Source organism: Eriocheir sinensis, chromosome 40 (assembly GCF_024679095.1).
Source record: "Eriocheir sinensis breed Jianghai 21 chromosome 40, ASM2467909v1, whole genome shotgun sequence".
NCBI lineage: Eukaryota > Metazoa > Arthropoda > Malacostraca > Decapoda > Varunidae > Eriocheir > Eriocheir sinensis.
In genome coordinates this window covers 5,768,988-5,789,215 of record NC_066548.1, presented here as the reverse complement: position 1 = coordinate 5,789,215, position 20,228 = coordinate 5,768,988, and the positions used below count along the sequence as shown (strand labels likewise).

Below are 20,228 nucleotides of genomic sequence, written 5' to 3'. Positions count from 1 at the left end.
TCCTCTGAAACTCCTGCACCACCCTCCCTGGAATACTTTCTTCCTCCACATATATCTCCCATTCATCATCGAGGTGTGCCCTGGAGCGTGGGCCACGCCTGAGGTCATCACGTCTAGGCAGACTGTTAGCTGTAGCATGATGAAGCCTCTGCCCAGCACCTTCCCCAACCACGAGGCGTGATGCCCGTCATACTCAGGGCAGGACGCCCAAGGGTTATATATCCCATCTTCTTCTTGCGACCTGTATGTAAAGTCACTGTCTAGTGTGTACGTACAGTCATGCACGTACAGCATGTATACACGTGTGTAGTACGTACTGTACGTACAGTATTACAATCACTGTCACTGTCATTGTGTCTATTTATAGTGAGCCACATACGAGAAAAATCAAAGGTTTCCCGCTACCTTCCCGCAGTCACCGCCCGTCCGCCGCCGTCGCTGCCGCCACCATACAATCCCCGTATACGTGGATGGGCGTGAAATAACAGAAAAGTTTCCTTATAGAGGTAATCGCTCCCATACATAGAGCCGAGGCTGCATCGAGCAGGGTTGGCAGCCCTGGCGGCCGCGGCGGGTGGCAGCCCTGCCGTGTTTACACACACGGGGCGCTGAAGCGAGAAATACCTCCTCGCAGAAATAAATCTCCCTGCTGTCCAGTACGCATGCGCACTAAAGACTACTCATCAGGAAAACCTATTAATTTGCCTGATTTGTTCTAGTTTGTCCACTTGTTATCTTTGTGATGGTTGATATTGCCCGCCAGACGACAACACACCAGACCAACAGACCAAACAAGCAAGAACTGAGTGAATATAAACGTGGGATAATTATTTCTAAAATCTGCCATGTTCATTTATTATGAATCCTTCTCTTGATTAAAAGTGTTTCCTTGATGTATGTACTGTGTATTGGAGCCGAAACAGGACAAGTAAATGATAGCGGTGAGTGAAATATAGAAAAAGTAAGCGAGTTGGACCCCTCTGCGAGCTATTTAACGGCTGCGAGGTAATTCCTACCAACAGCGGCGTGCGGGGCGGCGCCGCAATAATTCGCCGCATTTCTCTGGCCCTGCCGCAGCCCCGTCCATGCACCGCGGCTGAGATGGAGCTCCCGCAGCCCCCGCCAGGTGAGTGACAAAGTAATGTTCATACACAGCCGAGGCCGGTGTGTGGAAGGCCTAGTGGCGAGTGCTGGCCAGGCTTCGTGAACGTTCCCAACATGAGGAGCTGGCCCTGGGAGCCGCTGAGGGACCTTGCTCTTGTTGCCTTCCTCATCACTGACAAACGCAAGCCTCGTTGACACGGGGCTGGCTCACCCGCTGCCAGTCACCCTGCCCGGCACGGACGTGGTGATGCCAGGGTAGACCGGTAGGTTTTTTTTGCAGCCGGTGGTCATCAAGTTAGTTCCTTGATTGGCTAATGTTGAAGAAGGGGTAGCCACTGCTTGCGAAGTTAATACTTGCATTTTGTATTCTTATTTTTTGGTCCATGAATGCAGTGCGGTAACGAATGATGTATGGAAAATATAAGGAGGGGACGAGGGGGGCGAAGCCGCCCTTTTAGGAAGGTTACGTAGTGTTAAGTTTGGTTATGTTGATTTAGATTTATTTGGCATGCAGTGTTGGCCAGCGGATTTAAGTAACGCAGGACAGGGCAGCGGGCCCTCAGCGGGACACTCAGCTAAGGGCATCTGGGTGCTACATGAAGTACTTTGTGCACAGACAACATACTACCGTATTGCTTTGCTGTCACAAATCACTCGGAGATATTTTTTAATTAGTTCTTTAAAATGCAAGCGGGGGGGCAGTTTATTGGGAGGTAGGCCAATGAAGATGTCTTTTGAGTTTACCCCACTGCAGATGTCACTTTACACCATTGACATCCCACTGTACACGAATGTTGATGTCATTTTACACCAATGATACCTCAGTGCACTCCAATGGGTATGTCTTTTTACACCTATAAAATCCCACATTTGGATAAAAAGATGCCTTATGCTTATTTGGGTAAGAAGATACTTTAGTGTGTACATTGAGGTTATAACTGGGGTCTCAATTGGGTACATTGGGTAAAACAACATGCTGCACATTACTTGTATGTGAATTTAGTAAAACTTAGGGAATTTTCCTATATCAAGGAAATTACATTCTGAGCAGCAGTATATAGCTAGTTATCTGTCCTTAATTAACAATAATGTATTAAATTTTGGTATTAGTTTATATGCTATGTCATTCAAAATTTGTTAAGAGGAGCTAATTGCTGTAGATTGTCTGGATGTTTTTTTATTTTTTTATAATAGATCAAGAGCTGAAAAACATCATCGACAAGCTGGCTCAGTTTGTGGCCCGCAATGGCCCGGAGTTTGAGCAAATGACCAAGACGAAGCAGAAGGACAACCCCAAGTTCAGCTTCCTCTTTGGCGGAGAATATTTCAACTACTACCAGTACAAAGTCACTACTGAGCAAGCAAGTAAGTGTCATACTTTTTATCAATTGTCTGTATGCCTGAATCTTCACGTGTGAGGGAATTAGATATATTGTATTAAAAGATTTTTGCTTGAAACATTTTCATTTAAAATAATAAGGTTTTCTGCTCTTCAATAAATGAATTAGTTATGGTATTTGAAATTTATTATTGTCCAATATTTTTCAAAGCCTACTCGGCCTCTTATTCTCAGTGTTTTCGATGTTTTGTATGCTTTATATCTATTTTGTGACATAAATATATCTTTTTTTATTTTTTCCTAGGAGTATTGCTGCAGAAAACACATATTACTAAAATATTTATAAAACTACTATTATTTAGTTATTAAAGAACTGGAACAAAATCTGTAGAATATGTCTTACTGTTTCCATATCCCTAAACAGTTTTGAAACATCGTCAAGCACGTGAGCAGCAGCAGCAGCAACAACAGTCTCAACCATCACCACAACCTGCACTCCACCAACCCCCACCTCCCCCCCAGGGATTCCCTGGTGGGGGTGGAGGAGGTGGTTTTCCTGGACAAAATTTTCCCCCAGCCTATGCATACCCTCCTACCTCAGGGTATCCTGAACCTGATCTCCCTCCTCAATTTCCACAAGCACCTGTTTCAACAGGAGGCTTTAACCAAGGGCAGTTTGCTCCACCACCCCCTACTAGTGAGCCACCTGCAACATTTCCCCCAGGTGACCCAAATTTTGCCAACCCCACTTCTTTTGTGCCCACTAGCAACACAGAGCCACCGTTCGTCCACTCCTCTCAATCATTTCCACCTCCTCCTCCCGGTGACTCGACCTACACAGCTCCTCAGGTGAGTCAGCTGTCACAGAGTTATATACTAGATTCAGGTATAAATTAACCCCATTAAACCGCAAAAGTTTTTCTCGGGAGATTCCCCATAACACAAAAGTCATCGAAAAATACACTTTGAAACTGAGAAAAAGTCATAAAAGTTGCTGTATAGAAAATTTCCTGGCGCACCCTGCTGTGAAATCCGTTTTTTTTCTTTCTAGGTTACATTTGGCTGGAATTCCATGATTCCCCCAAAATTCAAACTTTTTACTGGTGCGACGTGCAGGAAAATTTAATGAAGAAAAGTTGCTCATTTTATCATGATTGAGTCTGAAAAACATAGTTTATAATCTTTGACCTAGACATTTACCGCCTACGGAGAGCCAAATTTGTGGTGAAACTCGAAAATTAATTTTTGTAGTTTTTTCATTCTGAAATAAATCTCATTGAATAAAAGTTGTAGAAAATCATCCGTATAACTCAACTGTGAAATCAGATTATTATTTGGACAGACTGTTTGGTTGGAATTCCATGATTCCCCCAAAATTCCAACTTTCGCTTCCCACTCCTAGATATTGGTTCATCTAGAACATTAGGTAAATCAGTGGAAGTAAGTAAAAGTATAAGTAAATCAGTGCCCTTAGCACGCACATGACGAGCAGAAACTAAAGGAAGACCGCCGAAGCAGATTGGCTGAGGGAACATGATCACTCTGCAGACGCCATGATGCGTAGGCAGGAACTGTGCTATTTTTAGACAAAAGAGATGCCAGTTAGTCACTTAGCATCGACAGATACATAGTTATGCGTGCCGTTCAGTTTCCAGAGAGCTTCTTGCTTTCCGGCGCTGGCGTCATGCTCGTTGTTTACATCAGTAAAAACTATATGACGCCAGTGGCATAGTCGTCATTAAGGGTTTAATAAAAAATATCAGTAGCATAAGATAATGCATTTTGCAGAGCTGAGTTGTGCAATGGTAGTAGTGGGAGTGGTTGTGCCCACACATTCTGGTAGGGTCTAATTTCTTCCTGCAAAATTTATCATGAAAATTTCTGGATTATGCATTCAGATTCTTTAAATAAGGCAGAAAAGGCTAAAGGCAAGTGTGAAAAACAAATGTTAAGTAATAAGTGCAGCTATACATGTGAATGTAACTCGGCACTGTAGAGATTGTTCTGACCTCATACTAAGATGTCAACGCAGTGATGAATTAGCTCCCAGAGTAGCTTAGTGCATTTCTTTCTAAGTGTAAAACTCTGTGGTTTTAAAGTGGGTTGGCCACATGGAGCGAATGGAGGAGAGTAAGACGACCAGAAGGGTGTATGTGAGTGAGATAGAGGGAGGGAATGCTAGAGGATGACCTCCAGTGAAATGAAGGGATAGGGTGCAAGAGTACGTTAGGGAGAGGGGGGAAGGATCTTTGAGAAACTTTGAGCAGGCAAGGAGGGAGTGTCTGGATAGAGAAAGTTGGAAGCTCTTCTGCCGTGGCCATCCCCTGGTGGGAGCTCCTAGGAGAAGGCGTCGATAAAATGAATGAATGAATGTAAAACTCAGATATTTTGGTGTGACAGTAAAATTTTGGAATATTTTAATACCTTCATAATACAGAGATTCACAAATTACAATGAAAAGCTGGGTCCATCAATATAAGATGCAGCATAGACAGTATCTGTGAGAAGGAAAAGTCAATCCTTGAGTAATACTTAGATGACATTTTAGGACTAAGATTTTTTCAATGTCTTTGCTAGGCTGGAGAGCCTGGAGCCTTCACCACCACCACACCTGGGTTTGCCCAGCCTCCCCCTCACCCACCTCCAAGTGTAACAATTGAGTCTTTGGTGAACCAGCAGCAGCAGTTACAGGAACAAATACACCAAAGTGAACAGAATCTAGCTGCCCAGCAACTGGTATGTTATCATAGTTTTATGATTATTAGCTCTCTTAATGTTGATTATCAGTAACATTCCAAGAGACATTTCATGATAAAGTAATGAAGTAGGTATTTTCAGGCTCTTAGATTTAATTCAAGGAACAAAAGGAAGTTAAAAATTACATATTGGTTATGGTGATAGTGGGTAAATAGCTTATTTAAGTGCTTCTACTTCATTCTGTGTTTTGAATAAGAACAAATTTGAAGAGGGGAGTTTTTATGTGTTTAAAATTTTTCAATTCAGTCACTTATTTCACATTAATCTCTTCAGCTTAAAGAAGAATTTGTTCTTCTAGGGTTGAATAATATTAACATATATCCTTAAAGTCTAATGTGTAATTCAAAATTTGAATTAGAGATTAAATGGAGTGTGCTCTTTGCAGGTTCTGGATCAACAAAAAGAAGGTCAGGTGAGAGAGGGCATATATGTTGCCAGAGGTGAAGTCCTGCGCAATGAAGCCAACGAGCTGGGCTTTTCAATTCATGAGTTGGATGAGCTGTTGGGGCCAATAACTGAGTCTTGTACCAAGGACTCCATCTCTAATGGGAAACACTGGATCTTCACCAATGCTCAGTCTCCAGCTAAGAATCAGTGGCTGTCTCGATACTTGCTGTGGAAGTATGTCTTATGTTGTATGACAAATATATATTAATGATCTTGAGATTTATCTGGAAAATGCTACACTTGTGTTAGCATTTTTTATTTTTATTTTATTTTATTTTTTTAAGCAGAGGACAAGCCAGGAACTGGAATGGGGAAAGGATCACTGCATTCTGTGGGGAGGCATTGCCAAAAGAAACAATATGGAAAAAGTACTGCATATATTGAGATAAAGCTTAACCTGTGCAGTGTTTGTTTAGGCTAAGCATTTATAAATAAACTTATTTCCACTCATCTGCTTCAATTTATTTTATAAGCCATAGTTATTATAGATCATCACTGAGTGAGTGACAATGTTTCTTTTTTTCTTTCTTTCAGAGCCACAGCCAACACTGGTCCATTCAACCACAAGCTACATATCATCTACTTGATGAATGATGTTCTACATCACTGGTAAGAAACTAAAATTTTCTGTAATTTCTTTGTCTCCACTCTCCATCTTCTTAATACAGACTTGAAAGTCATAGCCTTCTTACCTCAAAATGGAGTTTTTTTCTTTTACAGTTGACCTCCACTATTTGCAGGCGATATGTTCTGAAACCCCTGCAAATAAAGTGAATCCGGAAATAAACTACCTGTCTCAAACCACTATTTTTGCTATTTATTTTCCAAGGGGTCACGAGTTTCACACTACTCTAGTTTAGCATTTCATGAGTTTTGCGTCGTCCTAGATTCTTCCCATCCCAATTTTTGCCAACTTTACTCGTGAGTTTCATGCTAATTCCCCTCTTACTGTCATGTGAAGACGCATCTTAGCATCTGCATCTCATGCACTGCCTACCAGTGGTCAAACAAGTGTTCATGTGACAATCCTTATGCCTGGCATCACTGTGTCGTGCCAGGCACACTGAACATGCTAGTTATTAGTACATTAGTGAAGCCAACAATGCAGCTTCCATCCTTAAAACAAAGAGAGAAAGGTAACTTGATTGCAATGTTCAGGATGAAGAAGAGGGTTTTCAGAATAGGTGCACCTAACATCATCAAATGTGGGGTACAAACTTGGTGGAGGGACTGTTTTTGTGCCTCTAGTGATGGTACTGGGCTAAAGAGTAGCCTATCCAGATTTTTTATTTTATTTATAAATGATCCACATGACATCCTATAGTTAAATCAGAGTATGTGCTTATCTTTGTATTCATTCATACACACGCACTGGTAATATTTCTTTGGCGTCTGAAAGTGTCAGGTCCTGTTGCCATTTTGTTAATTATTTAAATCCTTTCTTTGTTGGAATATGAGAAAGTAATTGACGGGTTATTAATTTGACATCCACTACATGGTGATCACCTGCCAAGATATGCCACAACCCTTCTTGGCCAGTGTACCATGTGAATATTTTAGAATGTTTAATATTCTCTATAACAAGTAACTAATGTTTTTCTTTTTTTCTTTTTTTCAGTGTTCGCAAAAATGCTGATGATCTAAAAGAAGCCCTTGAAAAAGTGTTGGTTCCAATGTTTTGCAGTGCCATGACAGTTGCATCTGATGATCAGAAGTCTAAACTAGATAAGGTAATTTTGCCATGTAGGAGAAAGCCAGGTCAAGTATTTTGCAATGGAGACTATTCACTCATTAACTTGTCTCAATGTCTAAGTGTAATGTGCTCCTCCTCCTTTATCTTCATCTAAAACACTTAAAACCCACAGGAAAAAAAAATGTCAAGGGTATGGCCTGAGATATGAGTTGGATGAGACACATGATTTACAGGATTATTCCAGTCAGCCCGTTCAAAGAACCTAGAAGGGAATGGTTTCAAATGAGCGCTGACAATCCAATAATTATAATAACCAGAGATTAAGTGTCTTCCAGGTTCAACAAATTCCTTAAGAAACTACCCAAACTTGTCCATAAAACCCTTATCAATACTGTGATGACCAGGCCAGTAAATCACTGTGATTCTTAAGATTTATTAGCCAAGTCTGATTTCCTGTTCTTACTTTTCTAATTGCTAATTACATCTTTTTAGAAAATTAAATAATTATTTTATTTTTTTCAGCTACTTTCCTTATGGGAATCCAAGATTAATCTTGAAGATGTGGTGTTGATGCAGTTAAAAAATCCTGTTGAATCATGGGGGGCTTTTGAGAAAGGATTGATTGAGGAATTTCCCCAAGTTGTGGCAACAATTAACCAACACATTGATGCTACTTTTGAGGTAATGTATATATATCATGGTGATTTCCATTTCTCCTCAAAATTAAACTATTCCTCAGGTGTTATAATGAAAATATCCCAGCTTAAAATTTGTTTAGACACCTAAGTAGAATGAGGGTTTTTTTTCTTCTAATTTAAGCTTCACACTGTGTTTTCTAACTATCTCTGACCCCTTGCTCCCTCAAGAAATTCATTAAACCAGGAAAGGTGTCTCATATATACCTTATTTTGTCTGGTAGTTCTGGTGCCGTATTTCCCTCTAGGAACTGCCACGGTCTTCAATTTTCTCCATTCATATCCTAAATATAGCTTTTCTCAAAGACATTTCCTTGCTTCTCTTTCCTTTAATTCTTTCCTTTAGTATCTTTTTCCTCAATCTATGTAGCTGGGAGTCTCCCCACCACTCCAAACATTTTCCCCTTATTAACACTATCTAGGAATTCTTCAAACAAGGAAAAATGTTTCAGATATACTTTATTTTATCTGATAGTTTTGATGCCATATTTCCTCTAGGAGCTGCCATTAAGTCGTCAATTTTCCCCATTCATATTCTAAATATAGCTCCTCTTCTCAAAGTCATTCCTCACTTCCCTATTCATATGCTAAATATAGCTCCTATCAAAGGCATTTCCTTCTTCTTTTCCTTTAAGTCTTTCCTTGCACATTTTTTCCTCAATCCATTTAATTCGCATTCTCTCCACCACTCCAAACCTTTTTGCCTTTTATACACTGTCTAATAAATGTCATTCTATATTTTCCTTTTGCCTATACTACCTCAATAAGAACATAGTATATTTTCACAACATAATTTTCTAATTAAGTTGTAATTTCCAGGGGTATAAGCAGCAGCACAATGCATTTGTTCAACATGCTACAAATCAAATACAAGCACTTGAACAGCAGAAACAACAACTAGAACAGCAAGCTGCAGCAGCCGCAGCCGCTGCAGCAGCGGCGGCAGCAGCAGCAGCAGCAGCAGCCGCTGCAGCCGCAGGTAAGTTGAGCATATGCTACATTAAAGTTTTACTTTATTTACACATTTATATAAGTGGCCAAATTTGGCTAGATATTGTCTGCTGTGTACTATGTATGCAAAATAGTTTATGTTGCTTATTTTATGTATTTAGTTTTTATTTATTCATTTATTGGTTTTTTAGTTGAATTATTTTAATATGTGTAGATAATGTAGTCATCATGACTGACTCTAAATAGGTCCTCAATAGATATGTCAGAATTTTGTGGAAGCATGGGAATGCAGAAGCATGAATGCAAGTGTTAGGAAGAGTTTAGTTATACAGAGTAAAAAAATGTGTGTGTGTGAATTCATTTGGACTGTGACCAGAGCAAAAACATCCCTTTATTTGAGTGGGACTGTCCCTATAGTGTGTATAGGGCCTACGTGTATCAGCTGATTTAGGGTGAAGTGTGTTGAGGATGGGGGCTGTAGAGTAGGGGTGCAGCGCTTCTGTCGCGGTGGTGGAAAATGAAAGTAAAGAGTCACGTAGTGGGGGTATTTCAAATCTTCTGCCACTTGGATTTCTGTAATTTTTTATCAGTTTTCTTGGATTTTCTACTTTTGATCAGCCACATTTTTGCCAGGTGCATGGGGTATCTGTATACCCAGGGGCCAGATAGGCAGGGTTTTATTATATGTAGTGTGGGAATAAAAACTGAGGAGGCAAGAGAGCTCATGATGGCTGATGTTGGGGGAAAGTTTGTGAGAAAAGGGAATGAACGAGGGCTGTACCCATTGGTTGCTCGAAGGTGGTTACTTGTCCAAGACCTTAATGATGTACTGATCATCATCTATTGCCTGTAATTATTGATCTGTTGTTATGGCCACCAATTTCTCCTCAAACTTTCAAGCCTCTCTTTTCATATTCTTTTATATTTGTTAAAACATTATTGACTCTTCACCTTACTGTGTCTATACAAGGAGTAAGATCCCTGCTGCTACATGTTATGACACACACACACACACACACACACACACACACACACACACACACACACACACATGGAAAGAAGTTGAGGGCGACCACATGTAGGAGAGATGTGAAAAAGTTTAGCTTCCCAAACAGAAGCATTGAGCTGTGGAATAGACTGGAGGAGGAGGTGGTTTGTGCGAGAAACATTCATGATTTTAAGGAAAAGTTGGAAAAGAGTGGATATGGAGATGGGACAACGCGACCGTAGCTCTTTTCCCGTATGTCACATGTAGGTAAATATACACACACACACACACATAAACACACACACACACACACAGACACTAAAGGATCATATGTATTTATTAAACATAGATGACATTTTTATATGCAAACTTATCATACTGATTTTATGTGAATATCATCTAGTCTTATATGGGTGAAAGTTTTATGTAAAAAAAAAAAAAAAAAAAATGTTAGTTGTTTGCATTATATTGTTTTGACTAAAAACTGAAAAGTCTACTGTGGGTCATGTTGAAAACCTTCGTATTCTATTTTGCAGCCCCTGAACCTTCTAATAGTGATGTTTGTAAGTCTGTTATTCTCTTCTTGACATTTTTTTATGTTTGTGCATATTTAGAAGTGACCTGAAATGCTATAACGGTTCTTTTACGTTCATTTTGGCATCTGCTTCCTTTTTACTTATGGCTTCTTTTTATATCTATGGTTGCATCTTCATGTGAATCGTAACATTTCATGGAAAGTTTTTATAGTCAATAATATTTTCAGACTGAAAAGTTAACTAATTTATTAGATTTTTGTGTGAGTGATTGCATTTGTTATGTACATGTTTGTTGCTCTCATATATATTGCTTCAGCACATTCCTCAATAATGAATTTGAATTTCAGCGTGCTAGTAGTGTCCAGGGGTTATTCCTTTCTATGAAAATCAGATTCTTGTTTGGCTCGATCTTTTCTTCCGGTACAACGAAGAACACGGCAACTTACGTTTACTTGCCTTTTTTTTTTTTTTTTTTTATTTTTCACGCCAACCACTTCAGTCTGCTACCCAAGGATTTTTTTTATTCCCACACCAACCACTTCAGTCTGCTACCCAAGGATTTTTTTTTTTTCATGTTTTAATGTTTTCATACATAATTATTGTGTGGAATGTATACGATGCTCCCATGAATGTGACATGATGTAGGTCACCACAGTTAAAACAATCAAGATATTATGTATATATTTTTATTTTTTATTTTGAGGGCATTTTTTCTAGCCTAAAAGTGTTATTTTTCTAATCTAATTATCTTCACTAATTTTTAGTGGGGTGGCTTATGATACTAACATTGTGTAGCCAGAAAATTATCCTGATCAGAAAGTTAATCCGTTTAAATTATTCATTCATATTTAGCAAGGCACACTAAAAGCAACACCAGCATGATGCTCAAAGAAAATGTGTAGAATAGTTATTTATTAGTTGTTGTACAACATGAAAAGCTATGATCTCCTGGACATTCAATTTCTTGTAGGTTAAAGGAATATTGTTTAATATTCTTGAATATTTACAGTAAAATTCTGTTGATTGAAATTCCATTTGTCTGAAAGTTGTAATAGTCTGAATTTTGAAAGCAGAAACTTATACTCTGAGTAATACTTCTGAATTGTTATCACTGGCCCTTCATCCCAGCAGGGCAGATGTTCTGTAAATTGCCTGTTATCTTCTGCAGGCATCCCTTGCTATACAAATGAGTAAGTTCCTCAAAAATCATATTCATATTGCACATCTTGGATTGATGCACTATTACAGCATTTGTCTCAAATATCAACTCCGTGAAACCATGTAACCATTGCTATGTGACCAACCTATGTTTGATCATTTGGTGTTGATTTTCCCTTCCAAAAACCTGTATACGACTCTGCATGAGTCAGACAATCTGTATGTGATTAGTGATGCAGCCACATGATGACTATGCTGCACCGTAGTGGTGCAGTCACATGATCACAGTGCTGTACAGTAGTGGTGCAATCACATGATCACTACGTTACACAGGGAGGCATACCCTACCTACCCTATGCTCAGTCTGTCTTGGGTTGAACACGTCCACGCATTTTTCCAGTGTCTTGCAAACCACAAAGTGCTGGTGTTCTTTCTGTGAGAGTAATAATAACATCTAAGCACAGTACAAGCTGCTTTCATAATGTAATTTTTCTTTTGTTTGTAATTTTATTATATTTTGTTAAAATGATTATTGCAAATAATGCTCTTTGAGCATGTTGGAGCCTCTTTTATGGCAGTCTTCATTATTTTTGAGTGACTAGGAATACCTTCCCATTAAACCATGGTAAAATGCTAAAATGCTTCCACTATATTATCAATCATTAATGATCTTTCCAAAACAAACTGTCCTATCCACTCCTACACTGATGACTGCATTACTCAACATCTTTTAACAAAAGACCCTCCCTATAGGAATTATGTGATTCTAAGCTGGATGCTGCAGAATACGTAACTTGAGATCTTGCTATCATTTCCGATTGGGGCAGGAGGAAATTGATGTCCTTCAATGCCTCAGAAACAGTTTCTCCACCTGTCAGCATGATGCAATGTTACAAACACCTATCCCCTATTCTTCAATAACACACAGGTGTCACATTCTTTAACAATAAACATCCTCGGTCTATCCTTAACTCAAAATCTTAACTGGAAACTCATATCTCCTCTCTCACTAAATCAGCTTCCTCGAGGTCAGGTGTTCTGTATTATCTCTGCCATTTCTTTTCCTCCTCCCAAATGCTGTCCATATACAAGGGCCTTGTCCACTTGCGTATGGAGTATGCATCTCGTGTGTGTGGGGGCTCCACACACACAGCTCTCTTGGACAGAGTGGAGTCAAAGACCCTTCATCTCATCACCTCCCCTCCTATCACTAGCAGTCTTCTACCTCTTAAATTCCACGACATGTTGCATCTCTTTCTATATTCTAGTGATAATTTTACACTAACTGCTCTTCTGAACTTGGTAACTGCATGCCTCCCCTCACCCCACAGCCCTGCTGCACATGACTATCTTGTTCATCCCTATTCTGTCCAAGTCCCTTATGCAAGAGTCAACCAGCATCATCATTCTTTAATCCCTCCTGCCAGTAAACTCTGGAACAGCCTTCATTCATCTGTATTTTCTCCTGCCTATGACTTGAACTCATGCAAGAGGAGAGTATCACCTATCCACCTGAAATTGACCTCTCTTTTGGCCTCTTGTTCTGTTTTCTTTTGTTGGAGCAGCGTCTAGTGAACCTTTTTGCTCCTGTTTTTGTTTTTTGCCATTGAGCTGCTTCACTTGGTGTAAAAATAATAGAAAAAATCACTTTATAATCAATTTTTGAGGAATGTAACTCAATTGTATAGCAATGGATGACTGTATTTTGAACTGGCTGTTACTGGAGCATTTAAAAAGATATTAGAAAAACTAAATATTATCCTTCTGTGCATGATTGGTGGAGGAGCAAATTATATGTTTTTTATCTAATATTACTCGTAAGACAATAAAAGAAACCTTCCGTAATTAATAAAAAAAAACAGTGTTCAATGTTTTCACATGCAAAAATATATTACTAAATGAAAAACTATATGCAGTAATTGTTATCTCAAGTTTTGATGTCAATTTTGTAGGAAAATGTTATTAGGAAGCTGCAGTTGTTGCAATGCCCCTGGACACTTACCATTGCATGGATTCCTTGAAACTATAATGCATTGAATTAACTGACAAAATAATTATGCATGAAGGACTTTGTGTCTTGCTGTTACTGTAGTGGGTAGGTAATCAGAATCTTTGCATTTAATATATTTCATTATCTTTCATACTATTTGAAGTTACTCACTTTAGATCTCGGAAGTAACTCAAGTAAACTTGATTTGACCATATCAGGACACTCAGGTAACCCCACAAAAAGCCTGATTTGATCCCTCATTTGGCTGTAGGCAGTTGTCATGGATATTCTTGCCCATTCATTATATTTATACTACGGATTTGTGTGTTAATGAAAAAGAAAGGCGCTCTTGAAGTAGAAGATGCGTTCACCCTTTAAATGGTGTGAGACCAGTCATTGGGTCTTTTGTCACCTCTATATCCTATAAACTGGCCCTCCTTATGATTGAATTACTCCTTATTTCTATATGCAAGCACAATAGATGTTTTTATGTGTGTGTGTGGGAAGGGGAGATCAGTCACATCATCAATTTGATTATGTCAGCAAGGCCTACCATAAATGTGCCAACATAAAGACATAATACTCTATTCTTCTGTACCTGAGTTAGCAATGTTCAGAAAGATTTCCTTGTTTTGTGTCTCTTGCTTCTCAGAATTATCTCCAATCTACTTTCCCCCCAAAAAAAATATTTGATCACATAAAATTAGCTTTCCCAGAGTTGTATTTACCATTCCTGTGTGTCTCATCTTTTGGTATTTTCTTTCTTTTTTATAATTTAGGACTTGATCACCAGGTAATTGCTCTTTCCTATGGATCACTGGTAATTTGGCTATTTCATGACATCTGGTTCTTTGGTTGACACAAAGTTTAGTCTTGCTGGAGTGGTTGTTCTTCTAGGTCTGTTTTTTTTTTTCTTAGACACACTGGGTCATTGCTATGTTTAGCATTGTTTTGCCCTGTGAGTCTTCACTTCTCCTTTGTTACCACTTCTAGTGCACAAGTCTCCTACCAAGATTATTTTGAGTGGTTATTATTAATAATAATAATAATATGTGGTCTGTTTAGTCTTACCAGCTGTTATGCAGTAAATTTCCAAATTATAAGCAAGCACAACTATTAAAAAAAGGGAGGGGTGGGGGGCAGGAACTTGGTTGGTCTGACTCTCAGCCATTTTTTTTTGTTTGTTTTTATCAATAGTAGTATGGCCATATTGGCTTTATCACCCATTTTTGGAGCAATGTTAGCTGGCTGGGTGAGATTTTTATAATTAAGTTGTGACAGCACTAACTCTGTCCAAGAGAATGGTTTGAAAAATCCAACATGGCCAACTAACCCCCAAAAATTGAGTAAAGAATATATTTGACCACTTTACTAATATGACAAGAAATCAAGTCTATGTCATCTGAGGGATGGTGAGGTAATATTTGGGAGAATACAGCATATCAGTGATGTTAAAGAAGGGCAATATCTCTCAGTGGTCAGGGAGATGCTAATCTGCAGGTCAGTCCGTGGGTCATGTGACTCTGAATGGTCAGCTGCGCGTGGAAGGGTGCTGTTAGTTGGCTTAGCACACCAATGTGATGTTACGGGATGGGGCTGTAGATGAGGAGCTGCTGTACATCTCCTTTAGCCTTTTTCATATGTAACTAGACTAGTTGTAATCATGTGTATTCAAAAGATTGCAGTCTGCCTATAAAACAGTTGTATTTTTTCCTCCTCCTAACAGTAGCTCAGGGTGGTGGCTTCACCACTGCACCGCCTCAGCCCCAGTTTCCACCCCCGCCGGGAGCAGCACCAACAATTCCCTCTACACTGGACTTTAACCAGCCTCCTCCAGGTTTCCCTCCAGGTAGCATTATATGTTTGGTTTGTTGTTACTTTGTATGTTCACTTGCTTGCTAATTTTCTTTCATTATCAATAATCATTTTACTCAAAAAGTTTCAATGACATGAATGATTTTATTTCTTTTTAGGTTTGCCACTAGTAGATTTCAGCAAACCTCCACCAGGATTTCCAGTAGAAGAACAGAAGGAAAATTTAGTCCCAACTGTTCCATACTATGAGCTCCCAGCAGGACTGATGGCTCCTCTAGTAAAAGTAGAAGATCACAAATATATGCCACTTGAACCCAACCAGCTAAGACTTCCTCCACCGACACCACCGAGTGACAGGTTGCTGAGAGCTGTTGAAAACTTTTACGCACCACCATCTCATGAAAAGCCACGGAATAGGTAAGTTTTCTGATGTCAATCAAGAGAGAGTAGTAAACATACACATTTCCAACTTAAAATACCCCTCAAAAGAAAAGAAAATACAACATTAAAACAAATGCAGTGGTGCACACTTAATTGGTTCTCAAAAAGAAAAAAAAGTGTGATCCACTGAATGAGCACTATATTGCATGTACCAAATCTTCACATTATACATGGACACTATGGGTCGTATTTTAAGACATTTCATCGCCCAAGAACACTAATTTGTCAAGGCTTTCGTAGGAGTTGTGGGCATTTCCAGGCGTAGTTCTATGATGTGAGTGTGATGTGTTCCTCTGTACCATATACCTGTATAATGAACCAGAACCCCTCTTTGACCTTTAAATAGATAATGTGAAGGAGCGAAGTGTCTATATGTTTGTTGACACATAAATCCAGTTCTTGTTGTTACATCTTTAAAATTTTGGCCCATAAATGACCCCATGGTTTTCATTTATTTGTCCATTGGATTTCAGTGAAGGATGGGAGCAGCTGGGCTTATATGATTACTACAAAGAAAAGAGCCAATCTGTAAAGCGCATTGAAAAGGAAATTACTGAAGGTCTGAGAGACCCTACTCGCTCTCCCTCGCCTGTCACCATTGAGCCGCCGCCAGAAGAAGAGGAAAAACCTTCTGACCAGCCAATCAGAAGATACAGGTAAGGTGTATAAAATGGGTCCTAACAGTAGCATGTAATACCACTCATTTTTTTAATTATGTTCTTATTCTCTTTTTTTCAATACATCAGTAGCTTTTACAACAATTTTGCCTCTAATCATGCTCTCATTCTCACTTTTTAAGTATATTCTAATAGCTGTTACAACAGTTTTGCTATCTGCTCATCAGCACTTTCATTTATTTTAGTTTGACACATTTTTCCCATAGGTCTAAATTATTTTGGGTGAGCTATATAATTTAATTATTTCAGCCCCAAATATGAAATTTTGTGTAAAATGACTCTCATTTGGGCATAAATCTGTTTACTTGACAGTGAAATGCTGCAAAATCAACTAAAACATTTTTGGGATGTCAATATGCATATGAAGGTAAAATGACCAGTATGCAAAAGCTTTGATAATTAGGAGGGGTGAAACACAATGCAAACTTTCACAAAGGATGTTTAGAAACACCCATGAACAACCTTTTTTTTTTTTTTTTTTTTTTTTTTTTTAATGAACTCTCCTTTGTATGGGAACATCGTCTGTAGAACGGATAACAAGTGTATAACTAAAGTAACAAATTGGCAACTTGAACTGTTGGATTGTAAAGAATAGGTTCTGTTCCTATTCTTAAGTTTATTAGGTACAAGAGGGCGAGGGTGGAGCGGTGTACCCTCCCAAGTTGAGTGTCTGCTCCCCACTGAGACGGGACGCTCAGTGTGTGTGTCGGGACGCAGGAAAGCAGATTACTTGCCACAGCACAGGGCACCACGCAGGGCGCTGCATTAAAATAATCCTATATAATTATACACCATAATAAACTCACAAATTTTAGATATCAAGGCAGGCAGAAGACCAACCAGGTAGAGCGATGAAATTACATTTGCCAAAACAGGACGGAGTGCACAAACATTAGACAGAGAAATGGAGAACACTGGGGAAGGGCTGTGTCCTATTGTGGACTTAAATTGTTGAAAATGATGATTGTGATGATGATGTGCCAACCACTACACCATGCCATTTGTCTCCATATTTCAGTGTGTGTCTTGAGGTCTTGTCCCTTCAATTATGTTTGTCCAGAATGCTCATCAAAGTGTTCAAATGGCCGCGTTTAATTTACCACCCTATATCTGCAAGAAATGGGTCTGATGGTGATGATGTATCTCATACTTACTCCTATAACACTTTCTATTAGGAATCCCTCATCGTGCAGCCAAAGACTCATTTACATAAAGAACCTTTTCTCAGGTCTGTCAGCCCTGAAAAGGTAGAGGAGAAGAAAATGTCACGCTCTAGGTCACGCTCAGGCAGTCGAAGTCCTGTGCGACGCAACTCCTCCAAGCAGCGGTCACGCACACCCAGCCCAATAAGGTAAGTTACAAGGTCATGCAGTAAGATTCCCATTGTATTTCCACTTTGCTCTTTCATTACCATCATTATCATTATCATCATAAAACAAAGTTACATTTGTTTTAGCATTACCTCACTATATATTATATACCATGGTTAATGATGATAATAATAAAAATAATAACAATAACCAAATATTAATAGTAATGATAATAATCAGAATAATGTGAAAGACGAATTTTATGATTATTTTTATTATTATCATTATAATTATTATTATTAATGGTTTTGTGTAGTTGTTTAATTATTTTCAAGATTGGAGCTAAATTTCAATTTACCTAAAGTGAGAGTTATGTCACCAAATTTGAGAGGTGACATGGAAAAGAAACTGCCAACCCTGAATCCACCAAACTTAAAGTTGCCAAAATGTAGGGCTCACTGTATGGATATGTATGTGTATATACATACGAGACTGGGTCAGGAACAGATTACCCATAATGCATGTATTTCATTGTATGCTAGAAGAACAAATGGTCTTCCTACCCTTGTAATTAACATCAGGAAGAGGATTGCTTCAGCCATCTTATTCCCACAGAACACCGCCTCGGTCGCGCCACAGATCACACTCCAAGTCACCACGAAGGTCAAACTCCAGCTCCAGATCTCCAAGAAGAATAAGTAGGTCTAGATCGAGGTCTCGTTCTGCCTCTCCCAGGGCATCTTCAACCCAAGTTCCTTTCAATAGGTCTCCCTCTCGAAGTCCAACTCCTCCAGCTTTTGGGTAAGTTGATATTTTATTATTATACCTTATTTTTTTCAAAATGTAAATTATATGATTTTGCTGATACCCATATTGAACAGTTGACTATCTGATACTAATATACCTTTCCTTTCTGTAGGGGAGGTGGTTTTCAGAAGTTTGATCAACGATTGGACGAGAACAACAAAGGCCACCAGATGCTGCGAAAGATGGGTTGGGGAGGGTCAGGCCTAGGAGTGAAGGAACAAGGAATCAGCGACCCCGTGGCAGCAGCTGAAGTACGAGACTCCCCTCAAGAAAGATTTCGTGGCTTAGGAGTACCCAGTGCCCAGACAGATCCCTATGAGGCTTTCAGAAAAAATAAGGGTCAGGCCTTTATCAATCGTATGAAAGCTAGAGCAGAGGAAAAGTTTTAATTTATTAACTGCTTTTCTTTCACATAAATTCTTCAAATAACCCAAGTCTTGTGTTTTTAATACTGACTTGGAATTGTACAAAACCAAATATGTTGCTACCATTAGAGTTGAAATGAGTATGAAGTACTGAGGGGGCTATGTATATATTCATGTTGATGACATGTATAGTGTTTCAAAGATCACTTGCCAAAGGGAAATTTACTTTAAAGAATTTTTTCTCATAATACTTTCGTAAAAAAATTACAAAACAGACTCGGTGAGGAATAGTAAGAAAAATATTCACAAAATGGTCGTGATAATTCTAATTATACCTTTTGTACTCTTAATCTTTTTGGGGATAGGAGTTACTTATATTTTTAATGGCACAAAATATAAGCAGCAACAGTAGCAGGAAGCAGCACATTCTCCTTCATCAAATGAAGTCGAAGGTTCAGATTCATGTAAGAAAAAGTAATAACAAATGACAGAAATTAACAACTAGTGAAATGACCCTCACACACACATTTCTAGTTTGCAGAAAGAATGAATCAGAAACAGTATCAGATTTTAAGGTTTTGACAACCTTGATAAGGAGAAAAATTCAGTTTTCTTATCATTATTGCTATTGATATAAATACTAAATTTATATTGCAGCCACTAATTTTAGATTCTCTGTAGTGTCCCATTGGTGGAATGTGTGATTCTCTTGTTCTAAAAGTTAAAACTGCTGTTGAATGCCTTATGGTTATAGCATACACCTAGATGAATATTTTGTTTCTAATTAAAAGAAAAAATGAAAACCTTGTCATTTTATAACTTAACTAGAACAAGTTTTGAGTCAAGCAAATTAGAAAATAAGTTACAGTGATGAAATATTAGATACATGAACACAATGCACAGGAATATATATTTGTCAGAAATACAATCCAAAATTTTACATGAATGTGTGTAAGGAAGTGTGAACTGCTAATACCAATTGTCTTAGCATTTTTTTATGGGAAATAATAATATATTTCATTTAGCAATGAATGTATGCAATATAATGTTTAACAATTTTTCAAAAATGTAAATTAATATTAAAATTTTCTTTTTGATATTGCCAACATGAAGCCAAATATTTGAACCACAAATACATAAATAATTTGGGCTTTA

The 20,228-nt window shown here is 38.5% G+C and overlaps 2 protein-coding genes across 4 annotated transcripts in view; one reads left to right on the top strand and one right to left on the bottom strand.

Moving 5' to 3' along the window:
- Window positions 1-8,827, bottom strand: part of LOC127009268 (glycoprotein-N-acetylgalactosamine 3-beta-galactosyltransferase 1-like) — an 18,180-nt gene extending 9,353 nt beyond the window's left edge. Inside the window, exon 1 of one of the 2 annotated variants that reach the window (XM_050882165.1) lies at window positions 8,243-8,827. The gene's annotated coding sequence lies outside the window, so the exon portion shown is untranslated. Of the gene's footprint in view, window positions 1-405; window positions 544-8,242 lie in introns of those variants that run through there. The other variant, XM_050882164.1, reaches the window with a different exon arrangement.
- Window positions 972-20,228, top strand: LOC127009266 (calcium homeostasis endoplasmic reticulum protein-like). Of its 2 annotated transcripts, none has more exons than XM_050882161.1 (15): window positions 972-1,126; window positions 2,299-2,469; window positions 2,868-3,292; window positions 5,021-5,179; window positions 5,586-5,821; window positions 6,182-6,256; window positions 7,266-7,377; window positions 7,863-8,021; window positions 8,855-9,014; window positions 15,388-15,507; window positions 15,632-15,890; window positions 16,388-16,570; window positions 17,820-17,942; window positions 18,517-18,702; window positions 18,821-20,228. In XM_050882161.1, the coding sequence occupies exons 1-15, from the start codon at window positions 1,102-1,104 to the stop codon at window positions 19,095-19,097; spliced, it is 2,670 nt and encodes an 889-aa protein (XP_050738118.1). In that variant the 5' UTR covers window positions 972-1,101; the 3' UTR covers window positions 19,098-20,228. The 2 variants fall into 2 exon arrangements, with proteins under 2 accessions (XP_050738118.1, XP_050738117.1); XM_050882160.1 differs by having other exon boundaries at window positions 15,385-15,507.